The 15,512-nt window shown below is 45.0% G+C and overlaps 1 protein-coding gene across 3 annotated transcripts in view; it reads right to left on the bottom strand.

The window, feature by feature from the left end:
• Positions 1 to 15,512, bottom strand: part of GGT1 (gamma-glutamyltransferase 1) — a 266,175-nt gene that overhangs the window by 50,764 nt on the left and 199,899 nt on the right. For all 3 annotated transcript variants that reach the window (XM_077461552.1, XM_077461551.1, XM_077461553.1), the window contains 3 exons: positions 13,930 to 14,087; positions 6,504 to 6,653; positions 6,146 to 6,279 (listed from right to left, as the gene is read on the bottom strand). In XM_077461552.1, the coding sequence (XP_077317678.1) occupies positions 6,146 to 6,279; positions 6,504 to 6,653; positions 13,930 to 14,087 (442 nt within the window). The remainder of the gene's footprint in view (positions 1 to 6,145; positions 6,280 to 6,503; positions 6,654 to 13,929; positions 14,088 to 15,512) is intronic.

Genomic DNA, 15,512 nt, shown 5'->3' with positions numbered 1-15,512 from the left:
TTCATTTAGCTTTCCACCAACTTTTATACAACTAGTGCTTCCAAAAATAAATCAACTCATTTATTAGGCATTTACTTGCGTTTATAGAAATACAGAAATATCTCACTCATACAACAATAACCCCCCCCAAGAGGGGAGAGCATACCTTCATCCAGAAGAAGACAGAAATACCTGGGGGCCTGTACTATATTCAGGAGCATGGGAAAGGGAGGAGCCATGAACACCTGGGAGTGTGTACCATACTCAGAAGCCAGGGCAGCAGCGGTGACAAGGTGAGCCCATGGGCTGGGTAAGCAGCGAGATACAGGAGGACAGCCAGGAGGGGGAGGAAGAAAGTGCATTCACAGGCTGGCGCAGCGGGGAGGAGGTGCCCACAGAATTTTATTACTGCATTTAATGATACCCCTACTGAGTTCCCACACTGGCTCCAGTCATTCATCCCTCCATTCCCAGGACAGATACTAGAGGTCGGGACTGGAGGAGTGAGTGATGAAAGTAGGAGAGGAGCCAGCGGCATCAGCGCCAGTAGCTGTGGTGAAGGGCCCCATCCCATGCAGGAATGAGCATAGGGAAAGGCTGCTGGGTGTAAAGGAGTGACACCCTCTGGTCCGAGCAGCAGTTTTCAGGGGATGTGATGGCTGAAAGACACACTCTGGTGTGGGTAGCAACAGGGGTCCATGAATTATAGGAGAGGTTAGGGCCATGTAAATGATCCTGTAGAGCTGTGGGCAGAGTGGGGATTGTAGGAGCGGAGCCAGCAAATTCATTGCCAGTGACTCCAGTACTAATCCAATGTCTGACTGAAGCAGGGGCGGACTGACCATTAGGGCACTCGGGCACTGCCCGAGGGCCCGGGGACAGCAGGGGGACCCATGAGAGGGTCCTGGTACTCTGTGTTGATCCTGGAGCCCAGTGCTGGAACTTGTCCGACAGGGGCACGCTAGCATGGGAACTCAGGACACCTTCCCCAAATATGTTGCAGGCTGTCCGGGTTCCCCACGCAGCGATCATTTCTCTGTAGCACTAGCAGTCGATACTGGAATCTCTCCCCACTGAGCCTGCACACATCACACAGAAAGAGCTCACAGAGGATCCTCCTCCTCTGGCTCTGATGTATACAGACAGGAAAGACATCCACTGCAAGATGCTGGTCATCTGCGGTGTGTATATAGTTGATAGGGGAGGGGGACACACTGTGACCGACACAGTAACCAGGAAGGGGGGGGGGGGTGGAGTCAGGATGCACACATTGAGAAGTGATGGTGGGGGTTGCTTTTGGAGAGCAGTGCTGCAAGGTGGGGTGGTATGGGGAGATTTCGAATCTGACCCCCCTATTAGCACAAGTCCTTTACCCAATCCCAATCCAAAAGTATCCCGCAGCACATATCCTGTTACACTTCCCAAAATCAAAGAGATGCTGCTTGCCTCTCGTCCCAGGAGCCCCCTCTCTGCTCTCGTCCCAGGAGCCCCCTCTCATCCAAGGGCCCCTTCTCTGCTTTCACCCAGGACCCTCCTCTCTGCTCTCATCCCAGGGCCCCCTCCTCTGCTCTCATCCCAGGGCCCCCTCCTCTGCTCTCATCCCAGGGCCCCCTCCTCTGCTCTCATCCCAGGGCCCCCTCCTCTGCTCTCATCCCAGGGCCCCCTCCTCTGCTCTCATCCCAGGGCCCCCTCCTCTGCTCTCATCCCAGGGCCCCCTCCTCTGCTCTCATCCCAGGGCCCCCTCCTCTGCTCTCATCCCAGGGCCCCCTCCTCTGCTCTCATCCCAGGGCCCCCTCCTCTGCTCTCATCCCAGGGCCCCCTCCTCTGCTCTCATCCCAGGGCCCCCTCCTCTGCTCTCATCCCAGGGCCCCCTCCTCTGCTCTCATCCCAGGGCCCCCTCCTCTGCTCTCATCCCAGGGCCCCCTCCTCTGCTCTCATCCCAGGGCCCCCTCCTCTGCTCTCATCCCAGGGCCCCCTCCTCTGCTCTCATCCCAGGACCCCCTCCTCTGCTCTCATCCCAGGACCCCCTCCTCTGCTCTCATCCCAGGACCCCCTACCCATTCACCTGGGGAAAAAATTTCGATAAAAAAAAAACACAACACATGTTTGTAATTAATCAGCTCCGGGGGTCTTCTTCCGACGTTGGGGGTCTTCTGACTTTTCCACGCTGTTCGGCCTCTTCTCCTGCTCTCCGGCGTCGTCTCCCGGGCTCCTCCGCTATCTTCTTGCAGCTCTTTTACTAGCGGAGGAGCCCGGTTTCCTCCGTCCTTCTTCCCTCTTCTCCAGATGTTGACACGACGCTCTCTCCCGCTGAAATGCAGTGTGCGACCTGCACAGTGACTTATATAGGTATGGGGCGTGGTCACCAGGTGATGTCACACGGTGACCCTGCCCCTTATGATGTCACAGTCCCAGCATGCCCCGTGACTTGACATCATAAGGGGTGGGGTCACCGTGTGACATCACCCGGTGACCATGCCCCATACCTATACAAGTCGCCGCGCACTTCGCACACCGCATTTCAGCGGGAGAGAGCGTCGTGTTAACATTGGAAGAAAGAAGAAAGACGAAAGAAGAGAGAAGAGGGAAGAAGGACGGAGGAGACTGGGCTCCTCCGCTAGTAAAAGAGCTGCAAGAAGATAGCAGAGGAGCCTGGGAGACTATGCCAGAGAGCGGAAGACGACGCCGGAGAGCGGGAGATAAGGCCAGACACCGGGAGAAGAGGCCGGACAGAGCGGAGAAGTCAGAAGAAGACCCCCGGAGCTGATTAATAAATTACTTTAAAAACCTGTGTTGTGTTTTATTTTTATTGACACTTTTTTTCCCCAGGTGAATGGGTAGGGGTACGATGTACCCCTTACTCATTCACATAGGGTGGGGGCCGGGATCTGGGGGCCCCCTTATTAAAGGGGGCTCCTGGATTCCGATAAGCCCCCCGTCTGTAGACCCCGACAAAAAAAAGGCCAGGGTTGTCGGGAAGAGGCCCTTGTCCTCATCAACATGTGGACAAGGTGTTTTGGGGTGGGGGGGCCACTGTTTAGGGCATGTGGCCTGGTATGGTCCGGGGAGGGGGGCCCTCGCTCGTCTCCACTCCCTTTCCTGACCGGCCAGGCTGCGTGCTCGCGTAAGGGTCTGGTATGGATTTTGGGGGGGTTCCCGGAGGGGGAACCCTTGCCGTTTTTTTTATTTAAAATTTGGCGTGGAGTTCCCTCTTGAGAGCTGATTATTCTCTGATTGGCCACAGCCAAAGTTGCCTGGCCTGGGGTGACTTAAAGTCATGTTGTAAGTTGCCCCAAGTCGTGCAGTTATTCATACTCAAGTCGTGTCCAAGTTGCCTACGAAAGTCGTTCTGGAAGTCGTGTTGCCCCTGTGTGAATGAAGGTGGTTCAAGAGGCCTTCATTTCAGAACCTTTTCCACCTTTAACCACTTCAGCCCCGGAAGATATGGCTGGCCATTTTTTGCGATTTGGCACTGCGTCACTTTAACTGACAATTGCGCAGTCATGCGATGCTGTACCCAAACAAAATGAATGTCCTTTTCTTCCCCCACAAATAGAGCTTTATTTTGGTGGTATTTGATCATCTCTGCGTTTTTTTTGTTTTTTTTTGCACTACAAAAAAAAAGAGCAACAATTTTGAAAAAAAAAAAAAACACAATATTTTGTACTTTTTGCTATAAAAAATATCCCCAATTTGTTTAAATAAAAGAAAAAAATTTCCTCAGTTTAGGCCGATATGTATTCTTTTAAATATTTTTGGTAATAAAAATCGCAATAAGCGTATATTGATTCCTTTGCGCAAAAGTTATTGCATCTACAAAATAGGGGATGCATTTATGACAGTTTTATTATTATTATTTTTTTTTACTAGCAATGGCGGCGATCTGAGATTTTTATCGGAACTGCAACATTATGGCGGACACATCGGACACTTGACAATTTTTTTAAACCATTGACAATTATACAGCGATCAGTGCTATAAAAATGCACTGATTACTGTGTAAATGTCACTGGCAGGGAAAGGGTTAACAGTAGGGGGTGATCAAGGGGTTAACTGTGTTCCCTGACTGTGTGTTCTAACTGTGGGGAAGGGGACTGACTATAGGAGATGACTATAGGAGATGACAGAACGTGGTTCCTAGCTATTAGGAACTCACAATCTGCTTCTCCTCAGCTTAAAGAACAGGGATTTGTGTGTTTACATACACACACATCCCTGTTCTGCCTCTCGTGCCTGTGACCGCCAGCCACACGCATCGGGACCAAAGTGGGCCTGCTATCCCACTTAAAGGAGCCAACGTACAGCTATGACGGTTCACGGGATCATGCTGACCTGCCGCAGTATAATGACGGAGGCTAGTTGGCGAGGGGTTAATGTGACCTATAAACTGAACAAATCAATTGAACAAAAAACTGAAATGTTTTAGGTGGAGGGAAGTAAAAATAAAAAACTATAATATTAGGGGTCCATATAGTGAACTTGGTGTTGAGTTGTTCTCTGTACGTTCAACCCAGAGGACACGGGGGCACCCTTTACGTCTAGAGGAAAAGAGATTTCATCTTCAAGTACGGAAAGGTTTCTTCACAGTTAGAGCTGTCAAAATGTGGAATAGACTCCCGCCAGAGGTGGTTCTGGCCAGCTCAGTAGATTGCTTTAAGAAAGGCCTGGATACTTTCCTGATGGTACATAATATAACTAGGTACTAACATAGGTAAAGTTGATCCAAGGAAAATCCGATCGCCTCTTGGGGGATCAGAAAGGAATTTTTTTCCCCTGCTGTAGCAAATTGGAGCATGCTCTGCTGGGTTTTTTTTCGCCTTCCTCTGGATCAATTGTGGGCATAAAATTGGGTATTTGGATTGTACGATTATTTTTTCATTTTATTTATTTGTTTTTAAGGTTGAACTGGATGGACTTGTGTCTTTTTTCAACCTGACTAACTATGTAACTATGTAATATGGTTGCATAAGTGTGCAAACCCTTAATATTTTGTTGAAGCACCTTTTGATTTTATTACAGCACTCAGTCTTTTTGGGTATGAGTCTATCAGCATGGTACATCTTGACTTAGCAATATTTGCAAAAACACTCCAAATCTGTAAGATTGCGAGGGCATCTCCTGTGCACAGCCCTCTTGAGATACTTTGTAATAAGGATTTTGTACACTTTAATTATAACACATCTTTGTTCTAAGAACCCAAGACTGAGGTGTTGGCAGTTTTCAATATGTTGTTTCTATGATGCATTCATTTTGAGCATACGCTAATACTGCTAAGGTTTGCGTAAGAGTCTTCGTTTTGTCGTCTGTACTACATGTGATTGTCTATTTATAATGTGTGGTATTTTCTTCTTTTAGACAATATAATAAAAGATACATTTACTACAGTTTTATTCTGTTTCCAGAGTATGATGACCATCTAAAACTGAACTCCAGGCAAACCGCTAAATACACAGATTAAATACATTTTGGAGAGTTGTGTTACCTGCCAAATCATTTGTATTTTTGGCCATCTAGGTTTAATATTTACAAAGCTCTGTCACAGAGCACAGAACTGTCTAGCATTTCAGGAAACCTGATTTTCCTCTCCTGCAGTTTTACTTGTAGGTCTCCTTTCTATTACCACCCTGTGACAGGACAGTGAAAGGAGGAGCAGCATACTGATTAGCTCATCTCTATGTGATTCTGCTCTAACTTCCTATCCTTGCAGTACAGCACACTTGATTGACTCCTTGGGCTGCTTTTCCTTCCTCCTTTCTTAGCCGTGCTGTACAGCAGACAGTAAGATACAGCTAAGTCAAACTCGGATACTTAAACTGCCATCATTTAAAAAGGAAATACATTCAATTAAGTATTAATGGCTACAGAGTCACATTCATTCATATTTTATTTATATCTGCCTAGAGCTCAGCTATATAACAAACCATTAATACACTTAGGCATGTGCCGTTTGTCAGAAAACAAATAAAACAGGTTTTAATTAAGTGCTTATGATGGGGTCAGGACATTGCACAACTCAATGACTGTGGGTCAGTGGTGATTTACTTAACCTTCAGCCAAAAATGAAAGGAGAACAAATATTCAATCATGTCCCAACAAGCTATGGAACTTTACAGCCATTCTGCAAGGCCCTGAAAAACCAAATCAGGTTGAAATATTGGTATGTTACCTCTGTTAGGTTGACAAAGTTAGGATCCCCTAGCAAAGTTCTCTTAGCATAAGCAAAGCGGAAAGCTTCTACAATGCGGTGGTAGGTCAGTCCCAGAGATGCAGGTTTTACACTTTCGCTTGTAAAATTAAAACCTGGTAAAAAATAGGAAAAGATAGAAATAAAAAATATTAGTCCTATGTCAGTTTTTATATAACTACAGTATTATGTTATACTCTTTAATGGCAATACAATTTTTTTTTGCACTGCAGTGTCTCCATGCCAGTAGGGAATAACTGTGGTTTTAAGCCGAACACTAATTAACAGGCGCTGTTACAGATAAGAAATGAGCAGAGAACTTTCTTAAGCAGAGTCTCACCCTTTAGAATGTTAAGAATAAGGCCAAGGACAGGACCACTCAAGGGAGCCTTAGGACTGATTAGGGTGTAGTCACCGAGTTTATACTGAAGAGGATTCTCGCTAATTTCAACTGTATAATTTTTCAGATCTCCTTCTGTAATTATCCCACCTGCAACAGAAAGTAACAAAATTATGTAAGACAGGTCCTCGCTATACAGCACACTTTATCTACATAGAGAGGGATTTATTAAACTGGTGCACATCGAATCTGGTGCAGCTGTGCATGGTAACCAGCTGCTAGGTTTTATTGTCAAAGCTTAATTGAACAAGCTGAAATCTAGGTTCACATCTATGTGGTTGCAGTTGATGCATTTTTCAGGCACGATTTGTGGTGGGTTTTGCGTTTTTGATGCGCTTTTGCATGCATTTTGTGTTTTTTTTATGTCCCTTTAACCACTTGGGTACCGCGCTATTGCAAAATGACGGCAATAGCGCGGACCCACATTTTCGGGACTACGTCTATTGACGTAGTCCCGGTTACGAGCGGCCTGCGCGCCCCCTGAGGGGCGCGCGCGGCGCGCTCTGTGATCGGCGAGTCCGTGAGACTCGCCTGATCACCGATCCGTGTAAGGGGTCGATCCCGACCCCTTATCATGTGATCAGCTGTCAGCCAATGACAGCTGATCATGTGATAAAACGGAGCCGGTAATCGGCTAGCATTCCTCCTCGCGCTGACAGCGCGAGGAGAAAAAAAAAAAAGCCGATCGCCGGCGGCCGTGTTCGGGACATCAGTCCCGATCACGGCCAGCAATTTAAACGGACACCTGCCCCCTGCCAGTGCCCACCTGCCACCCGCAGTGCCATCCTGAAATAAAGTAAGTGCCCCCCTGTCAGTGCCACCCAGCAGTGCCCATAGTGCCCACAGTGCCACCCAGCAGTGCCCACAGTGCCACCCAGCAGTGCCCACAGTGCCACCCAGCAGTGCCACCCACAGTGCCACCCAAAATCTGCCTCAAAGGTGCTGCACCCCAGTGCCGCCCATCAGTGCCCAGCAGTGCCGCCCATCAGTGCCCAGCAGTGCCGCCCATCAGAGCCACCTATCAGTGCCACCTATCAGTGCCCATCAGTCCCATCTATCTGTGGTACCTATCAGTGCCCATCCGTGCCACCCATCCGTGCCACTTATCCGTGCCACCCATCCGTGCCATCTTATCTGTGCCCATCTTTGCCCATCAGTGCCGCCTTATCTGTGCCCATCGGTGCCGCCTTATCTGTGCCTATTAGTGCCGCCTTAACTATGCCTATCAGTGCCCACCAGTGCAGCCTATCAGTGCCCACCAATGCAGCCCATCAGTGCCCACCAATGCAGCCCATCAGTGCCCACCAATGCAGCCCATCAGTGCCCACCAATGCAGCCTATCAGTGCCGCCTAATCAGCGCACTTCAATGAAGGAGAAAAATGACTCGTTTGCAAAATTTTATAACAAACTATTAAAACATGATTTTTTTTTTTTTTTTGCATCTTTTTTTGTTTGTTTAGCAAAAAATAAAACTCCGAGCTGTAACTAAATACCACCAAAAGAAAGCTCTATTTGTGGGAAAAAAATTTCATTTGGGTACAGTCTTGTATGCCCACGCAATTGTCATTCAAAGTGCATCAGCGCTGAAAGCTGAAAATTGGTCTGGGACTGAGGGGGGTTTAAGTGCCCAGTAAGCAAGTGGTTAAAAACACTGTATATAGCAGGTTGGTAAAGTGTGGGCTGGGAAAACAACCCCCATGTCCTTAACAACCAATGAGTCACCAGCCATCAGCAGGCTTCCCCGATGACAGCTGAATGTAAAAAAAAAAAAAAAAAATTGCTGGCTAAAAAATTCCCCCCCCCCCCATGCATACCAGACCCTTTGAATCTGGTATGCATTTGGAGGGGACCCCCACACACAAAAAAAAAAATCCATACCAGACCCTTATCCTAGCATGCAGCCCAACAGGTCAGGAAAAGGAGGGGATGAGTGAGCACCTCCTCTTGAACCATTTCAGGCTGCATGTTTTCAACATGGGGGCGTGCTTTGGGGCAGGTTGACAAGGGCCTCTTCCCCACAACCCTGACAGGAGGTTGTGGGGGTCTGTGGGCAAGGGGCTTATTGGAATCTGGAAACCTCTTTTAAGAAAGGGGACCCTCGGATCTTGCCCCCCATGTGAATGAGTATGGGGTACATTGTACCGCTACCCATTCACAAGAAAGAAAGAAAAAAGGAGTGTAGTGTTACAAAAAAACAAGTGACGTTTTTGACAAGCCCTTTATTAAAAATGAAGAATCACCCCCATCATAACGCCAATGTCAATCACAATGTCTTCTTTCTCCACCGATGTCTTCTTTCTCTGCTTCCTCTGCCGGCAAGGACCAGCAAAAAAAAAATTCTCCTCCGACAATGCTGGCTCCTGCTGTTCTGTCAGCTATGCTGTCGGACAGTTCTTATACAGCTACCACCCGTAAACCCCTCCCCTTGTGACACTACAGACCCAGGCATGATGGGTCTGTAATATCACAAGGGGCTGGGGTCTATGGGTGACATCACCGCATTGCCCCACTGCCCCAATGCACCCCCCCCCCCATGTTGAAGGCATGCAGCCTGGTATGGTTCCCTTTCCTAACCTGCCAAGCTGCATGCTTGGATGAGGGTCTGGTATGGATTTGGGGGGTGGGACCTCAAAGCCATTTTTTTTATTTCGGTGTGAGGGTCCCCGCCACATTCATATCAGACCTGAAGGGCCTGGTATGCATTGGGGGGGGGGGGGGGGGTAAACCCATGCCGTTTTTCCCTCTAGTTTTCCCTCTAATTATTTTAGCTGGGATTCAGCTGTCAATGGGGAACCATGCTGACAGCTGATGACTCATCTGTTGTTAAGGACGCGGCGGCCAGCTTTCTGGCCCACTCCTTAGTAACCAGCTATATACAGTGGTTTTAAAGGGGAAAATTATTATTCGTTTTTAACAGCTTATGGGTAATATTATGTGTAACCTTGTAGTTTTAGCATTGATTAATAAAATATAAGGGGAAAATACATTTTTAAAAACGCATCAAAACGCAACACCTGTGTTTCTAGTGTGACTCCATTGAAGTCTATTACATACAAAATGCAATCTGCTGCAGGAAAAAAAGGCCCCGACCCTTTCCAAAAATGCATAGATGTGAACATGTACCATAGGAAACCATGTTAAAAATGGACTGTAGTGCATTTCTGCAAACTGGAAAATGCACAAAAAAGCACATGTGAACGCAGGGTTAGAAGCTATTTGGTTATTATGCACAGCTGCGCCAGATTTGATGTGCACCCATTTTAGTAAATCTCCCCCACAGTGCTGACATACTCCACAGTAATTAACAAAGGAGTATTAGGGAAAAATATTTGTTAGAGACTTAAAACCAACACTGACATAGATAATACCTATTTAATAATGATCAATACATATAAAAAATTATATTTTATTAATCAATGCTAAAACTACAAGGTTACACATAATATTACCCATAAGCTGTTAAAAACGAATAATAATTTTAAGCAGGGCCCTGCATCCTGTACAAACTCAAACAGGAATCCACTTGATGAATCTCCCAAAAACTGTTTCAATTTATATCATATGGAATACAAAAGATATAATAGATTTTTTGCACTCACCGTAAAATCCTTTTCTCTGTAATTCACAGACTGACACAGCTCCTCTCTTAGCCATTGGGTTGTATACCTTAGCTCTAGGAGAAATACTAGGCAAAGTTGTAGAACAACACTCAGAACTTTCAGTTCCGCCCATGGGGGCGATCCCTTAGGTATCAACCCTCCTGCCTGCTAGCAGACCTCAGTACGTCAACAAGCAGTATAACGTAAAGATAAAAAGGAGGGGTGGGTGCTGTGTCGGTCAGTGAATTACAGAGAAGAGGATTTTACGGCGAGTACAAAAAATCCTATTTTCTCTTATATTCACCGACCGACACAGCTCCTCTCTTAGCCATTGGGACGTCCCCAAGCAGTGCCAAACAAGGAGTGGAAAAACAGCATAGAAACTTCATCCACCATGGCAAGTGGGAACTAGTGAAACTTTACCCACAAAAAACAAACAGTGCGTGGAGAAATCTACCACAAAACCAGGGTACCCTCAACAGGAGTGACTACCCACAACTGCACAAAAAACTGTGGAATGTAATGCAACAGTGTTAACGGTACTGTGTTTTTATCGAAAAACCAGGAAAAAAAAAAAGGTAAAATATTGCATATTCAATTGCAACTATACGGCTGCCTGCAAAACTTTGCGGCCAAAAACAGGCACTGATGTCTACCTTGTCATAAAAAAACACGGACCTATGGGCAGGGTTCCTAGGTCTTTCTCCTTCACTAGGCAAAATAAAACTGAGGTCTGCTAGCAGGCAGGAGGGTTGATAACTAAGGGACCACCCCCATGGGCGGAACTGAAAGGTCTGAGTGTTTTATTACAACTTTGCCTAGTATTTCTCCTAGAGGTAAGGTATACAACCCAATGGCTAAGAGAGGAGCTATGTTGGTCGGTGAATATAAGAGAAACTGTGTTGGCTCCATGTCAATACAATTATAGGTGGCACTGTGGTTTGTTTCAATTTGAGCTGGGCTACACTGTAAGCTTCAGTCTTAATACTTTATGATAAAATTTTGTGTCTACATTTACCTTCAAAGTTTATATACACAAATTGCCCTATTGACACTTTAGCTTTGTAATAAGGAGAACTTCAGTGTTTAATGTTTACTACATATGTATTAATGCCCATACCCATTATATTTTATATAATTAATATATAAAATTTGAAGAAAGGTAGATTGGAATCAATTGGACTACTCTGTATTAAGTTTATACAGGATGCAGGGCCCTGGTTAAAATTATAATTTGTTTTAAATTGGTTATGGGTAATATGCATGACCTTATAGCAGTTTAAGCATGAATTTTTTAAGTATATTAATTTTTAAACATTTATTGATCTTTATTAAATTGGGTATTATCTATGTCAGTGATGGTTCAAAGTCAGCCCAACAATTATTTTCTCCAGTTCTTTGAGATTATCTTGGGCAAGCATCACAGCTGACATGAATTGTAATTTATATCCATTATTTTGGTTAAGTTTGAGTTAAAGTATTATCAATGTGTTTTTTTTTTTTTTCGTTTTTTGGGGGGGGGGGGGGGGCTTTAGAAAGGAATCGTTTCTAATTAACAAAGAATGCAACTATTCCCATCAGTAATGTGACTAAAAACATTATATATTATATATATATATATATATCCCTACTACAGTCACACAGATCCTCACATCAGTCGCACATACAGTAAGGTCAGTTGGAATAGGATTTAAAATATAGCAAGTGCCAAAAGTCAAAATACACATCTGAATCACATATATGTGTGCGGTTTTTTACGTGAATTTGTAATTTGCCCATCCATTTCTTGTGATACATACACTTCTGCTAGTTTATAAAGTCAATTTTACTACTCCGTTTTTTACCGATTTCCAATTTAGCTTAAGGGCTCGTTCACATCATGTTCAGTGACCTGCATTTTTCCACACTGGATCAGCCCAGATCTCTGGAATGGTAAGCAGAAAACAATGGTCTGTGTGCCTCATTTATATCACAACGTTATGTACATGGGTGGTGCATTAAAATGCAACCCATCTACATTTTAAAGCAATGTAGATGAACTCATGCATTGCCAACACGGCTGAAAGCAAAGATATTTAGTTGCTAGTATTTCATTCCTTCCAGAGAACGAAAATTCAAGCCAAAGTGCATAAAAACGCCATGTTATACAACGCAACTCACATAAAAATGTATGGTAATTGCACATCAAAGCACATGCATTTTCAGTGCCTTGCAGTGAATTTTTTAGGCAGTATTTTGTAAAAGGACCCTTATGCCGCATACACAAACAATCCGGTGGAAAATAAAAGACTTGAGTCTCGAGTTTTTTACCCAAAAGTCTGGCGGACTAAGAAAGTAGTTTTGCACCAAAATATGTCCGCCATCCTGCGAGTCAATACGGCCGTGTGTGTGCTAGTCCGCCGTACTTTTGAAATGAACAGACTTTTCCAGCACGGAGAAAAGTCCGTTCATTTTGAGCGCGGCTCTAGGTAGCCGGGGCCAGAGAATGAAGCGTCACTAGCCCCGTCACCTGGTATGGAGGTAAAGGGGAAGCCCTACACCGAAGAACGGTGTGGGGGTCCCCCCGTGTCCATATCAGACCCTTATCCGAGCACGCTACCTGGCCGGTCAGGAAAGGGGGTGGGGGCGAGCGAGCGCCCCCCCTCCTGAGCCGTACCAGGCCACGTGCCCTCAACATGGGGGGGTGCTTTGGGAAAGGGGGGGCCACGCGCCCCCCCACCCCAAAGCACCTTGTTCCCATGTTGATGAGGACAAGGGCCTCTTCCCGACAACCCTGGCCATTGGTTGTCGGGGTCTGCAGGCGGCTTATCGGAATCCGTGAGCCCCCTTTAATAAGGGGGCCCCTGGATCCCGGCCCCCCACCCTATGTGAATAAGTATGGGGTACAATGTACCCCTACCCATTCACCTGTGAAAATTTTTAAAAAGAAAACAACTCACAAGGGTTAAAAATAATTGCACAGCTCCGGGGGTCTTCTTCCGGGTTCTTCTCGCCAGACTCCTCCGCTATCTTCTGCTAGCTCTTTTACTAGCGGAGGAGCCCGGCTTTCTTCTTCGTCGCCCTCTTCTTCTGACTTCGGGGGTCTTGTCCCCCTCTTCGGTTCTTCTTGCCAGGCCTCCGCGCCTTCTTCTAGCTCTTTTACAAGCAGTGGCCCGGTCTTCTGTCACCGCTTTCTGTTCTTCTCTTCTTGAGCTGTTGCCTCGTCGCTGTCTCTTGCCACAATGACTGGCACGCATCATGCGGCGACTTATATAGGGACATCGCCGGATGATGTCCCCGCCTATTATGATGTCACAGTCCCAGCATCCATTGGGACTGTGACATCATAATGGCAGCAGGAGCTGTTTTACCCACATTCCACCCAGACTGCAGCCTGGGCGGGGAAGACCCTGACCACCTGACTCTTTCCAAATAAATACCTCCTCCCAGCATTCATAGCAGCAAATCTGATTGGCTGAGAAAGGTATGTTTATTCATAACCTGAACGCACTGTAGCTCATCATATTAATGCTCATCATAATAATTAACAGTGCCATCTACTGACAAAAAAAGAGAAGCTAAATAGGATTAGGAAGAAAGCCATTTGACCACTAAACACTACAAATTAGCCAGGTTGGCTACCACCAAGCACAACTAGATTTACCTGTAGTCCTGCTTTGGGACAAGAGTGTTACATATGTTTTTGCAGAGTGGATTAAAAACATAAAATTGCAGAGATAGCTCACACAAGCAGAAATCCCACACACTTCATACAGCCTGATCTTACCTGCTTGTTGAATGTCTTTGACGATTTGTTTGGCTAACTGACCACTGTAGAACGACTCAGGATCATCTGCCAGGATCTGTAGCGTTTCTGCCAGTTTAGGCATCTTTACAATATCTCCTTTCTCCAATACTTTCCCCTGTGCATCACACAACACTTCACTGTGGGGGTTGGCGTAAAAGGTAAAAAGACATATTTTAAATATGGCCAGCCTTATTTTATCCCTTTAAAGAAGATATGAATAGAGAAACCCCTAGAACGGAATAGGTATTTACCATCTATGTGCCACTGGGGTGATTACCCCTATCTTTTTAGTCCTGGAGAAGTAAGAGGAAATCTCTCACAAGCGAAGGGAAATTTTCTTAGGCCTAATTCACACCTATGCATTTTTAGTGCTTTTTGCATTTTGTAGATTTGCACTACAGAACGTGTCCCATAGGAAACTATGTTAACTTGACTGTAGTGCAAATCTGTAAAATGCAAAATGCCCTAAAAATGCATAGGTGTGAATCAAGCCTTAGACCCCTTAGTTGTTATCAGAACAGTTGTCACCATTGGATAATTTCTCTTACCACCTCTTCTAGTAACAATACTAATGTTTTGAATGCCCCCCACACAAAAAGGCATTCTTGAAAGAGGAAAATATTTCCTTACCAAGAGCTGAAGAATGTGGAAAATGTGCCCATAAGACCTGCTATAAAGATCACCATACATATTACAATCTGACTTTACATTCACTTTACATCTTCCCAACCTTTTTTATGACTCACACCCCTAGCAAATGTTTAATTAATGTTTGCTAAAAAAGTAATATCACATTTGAGGATGTAGAAGTCTAGTTTGTAATGTGTGAACCACAAATTGCACCACAAACAAGACCACGGGTGAATACATTGAATATAAAACAGTTAGATTTCTAATTTTGTTCAGAAAAAAAACTGAAACGGTAAAGGCAATCCCAATTCTAAATTCAATGACTTCTTTGCTCCTGCTGATCATTCATGATTTTGTCAAAATTTTATTGCTGACTGCAATCCATGGGTAAGCCGCTGTATTCAGGCGATTCCAACATTTTGTCCTGATTGAAAAAAAAGAGAGCTGAATCCAGATTCACACTATGTGGTTGCAGATCTAATGGGGACATAAAGAGCTTTTCCACCAATCATTAAGAACATACCCAGTGTTGCACATCAAAACTCTTCCAAATGCTTTTAAAATTAAATTTCAAGAGCTTAATTTGGTTGAAAAGCAAAAAGATCTTCCTTCAGCAATTAATCAAATGACATTTACTCCAAATTGTAGGAATATGGATTCATAATCCATGTTTCTGAAATATTCAGGTTTCCAGCAGCAAAATAGCCATCAAAAGTAAAAAAATATACATTCATAGATTGAGGAGTGAAACAATATATACGATGAATAAGTCAGATGTTGTGTTATAATGATTTTATATCATTACTATGACAAATCAGTTACGGTACTTACTTTACTTAGGTATATGGTAATTCTGTTATTCTATACTTGTGTTTAAATAATGAGACTATCTAATCAACATGACCATACACCACTACTGCTCAAGGCACACT

This window comes from Lithobates pipiens, unplaced genomic scaffold (assembly GCF_037356315.1).
Source record: "Lithobates pipiens isolate NorthernLeopardFrog02 unplaced genomic scaffold, aLitPip1_a1.2 Scaffold_3, whole genome shotgun sequence".
In the NCBI taxonomy this organism is placed as follows: Eukaryota; Metazoa; Chordata; class Amphibia; order Anura; family Ranidae; genus Lithobates; species Lithobates pipiens.
Note: the sequence above shows the minus strand (reverse complement) of the source record. Positions and strands in the feature narration are given on the sequence as shown.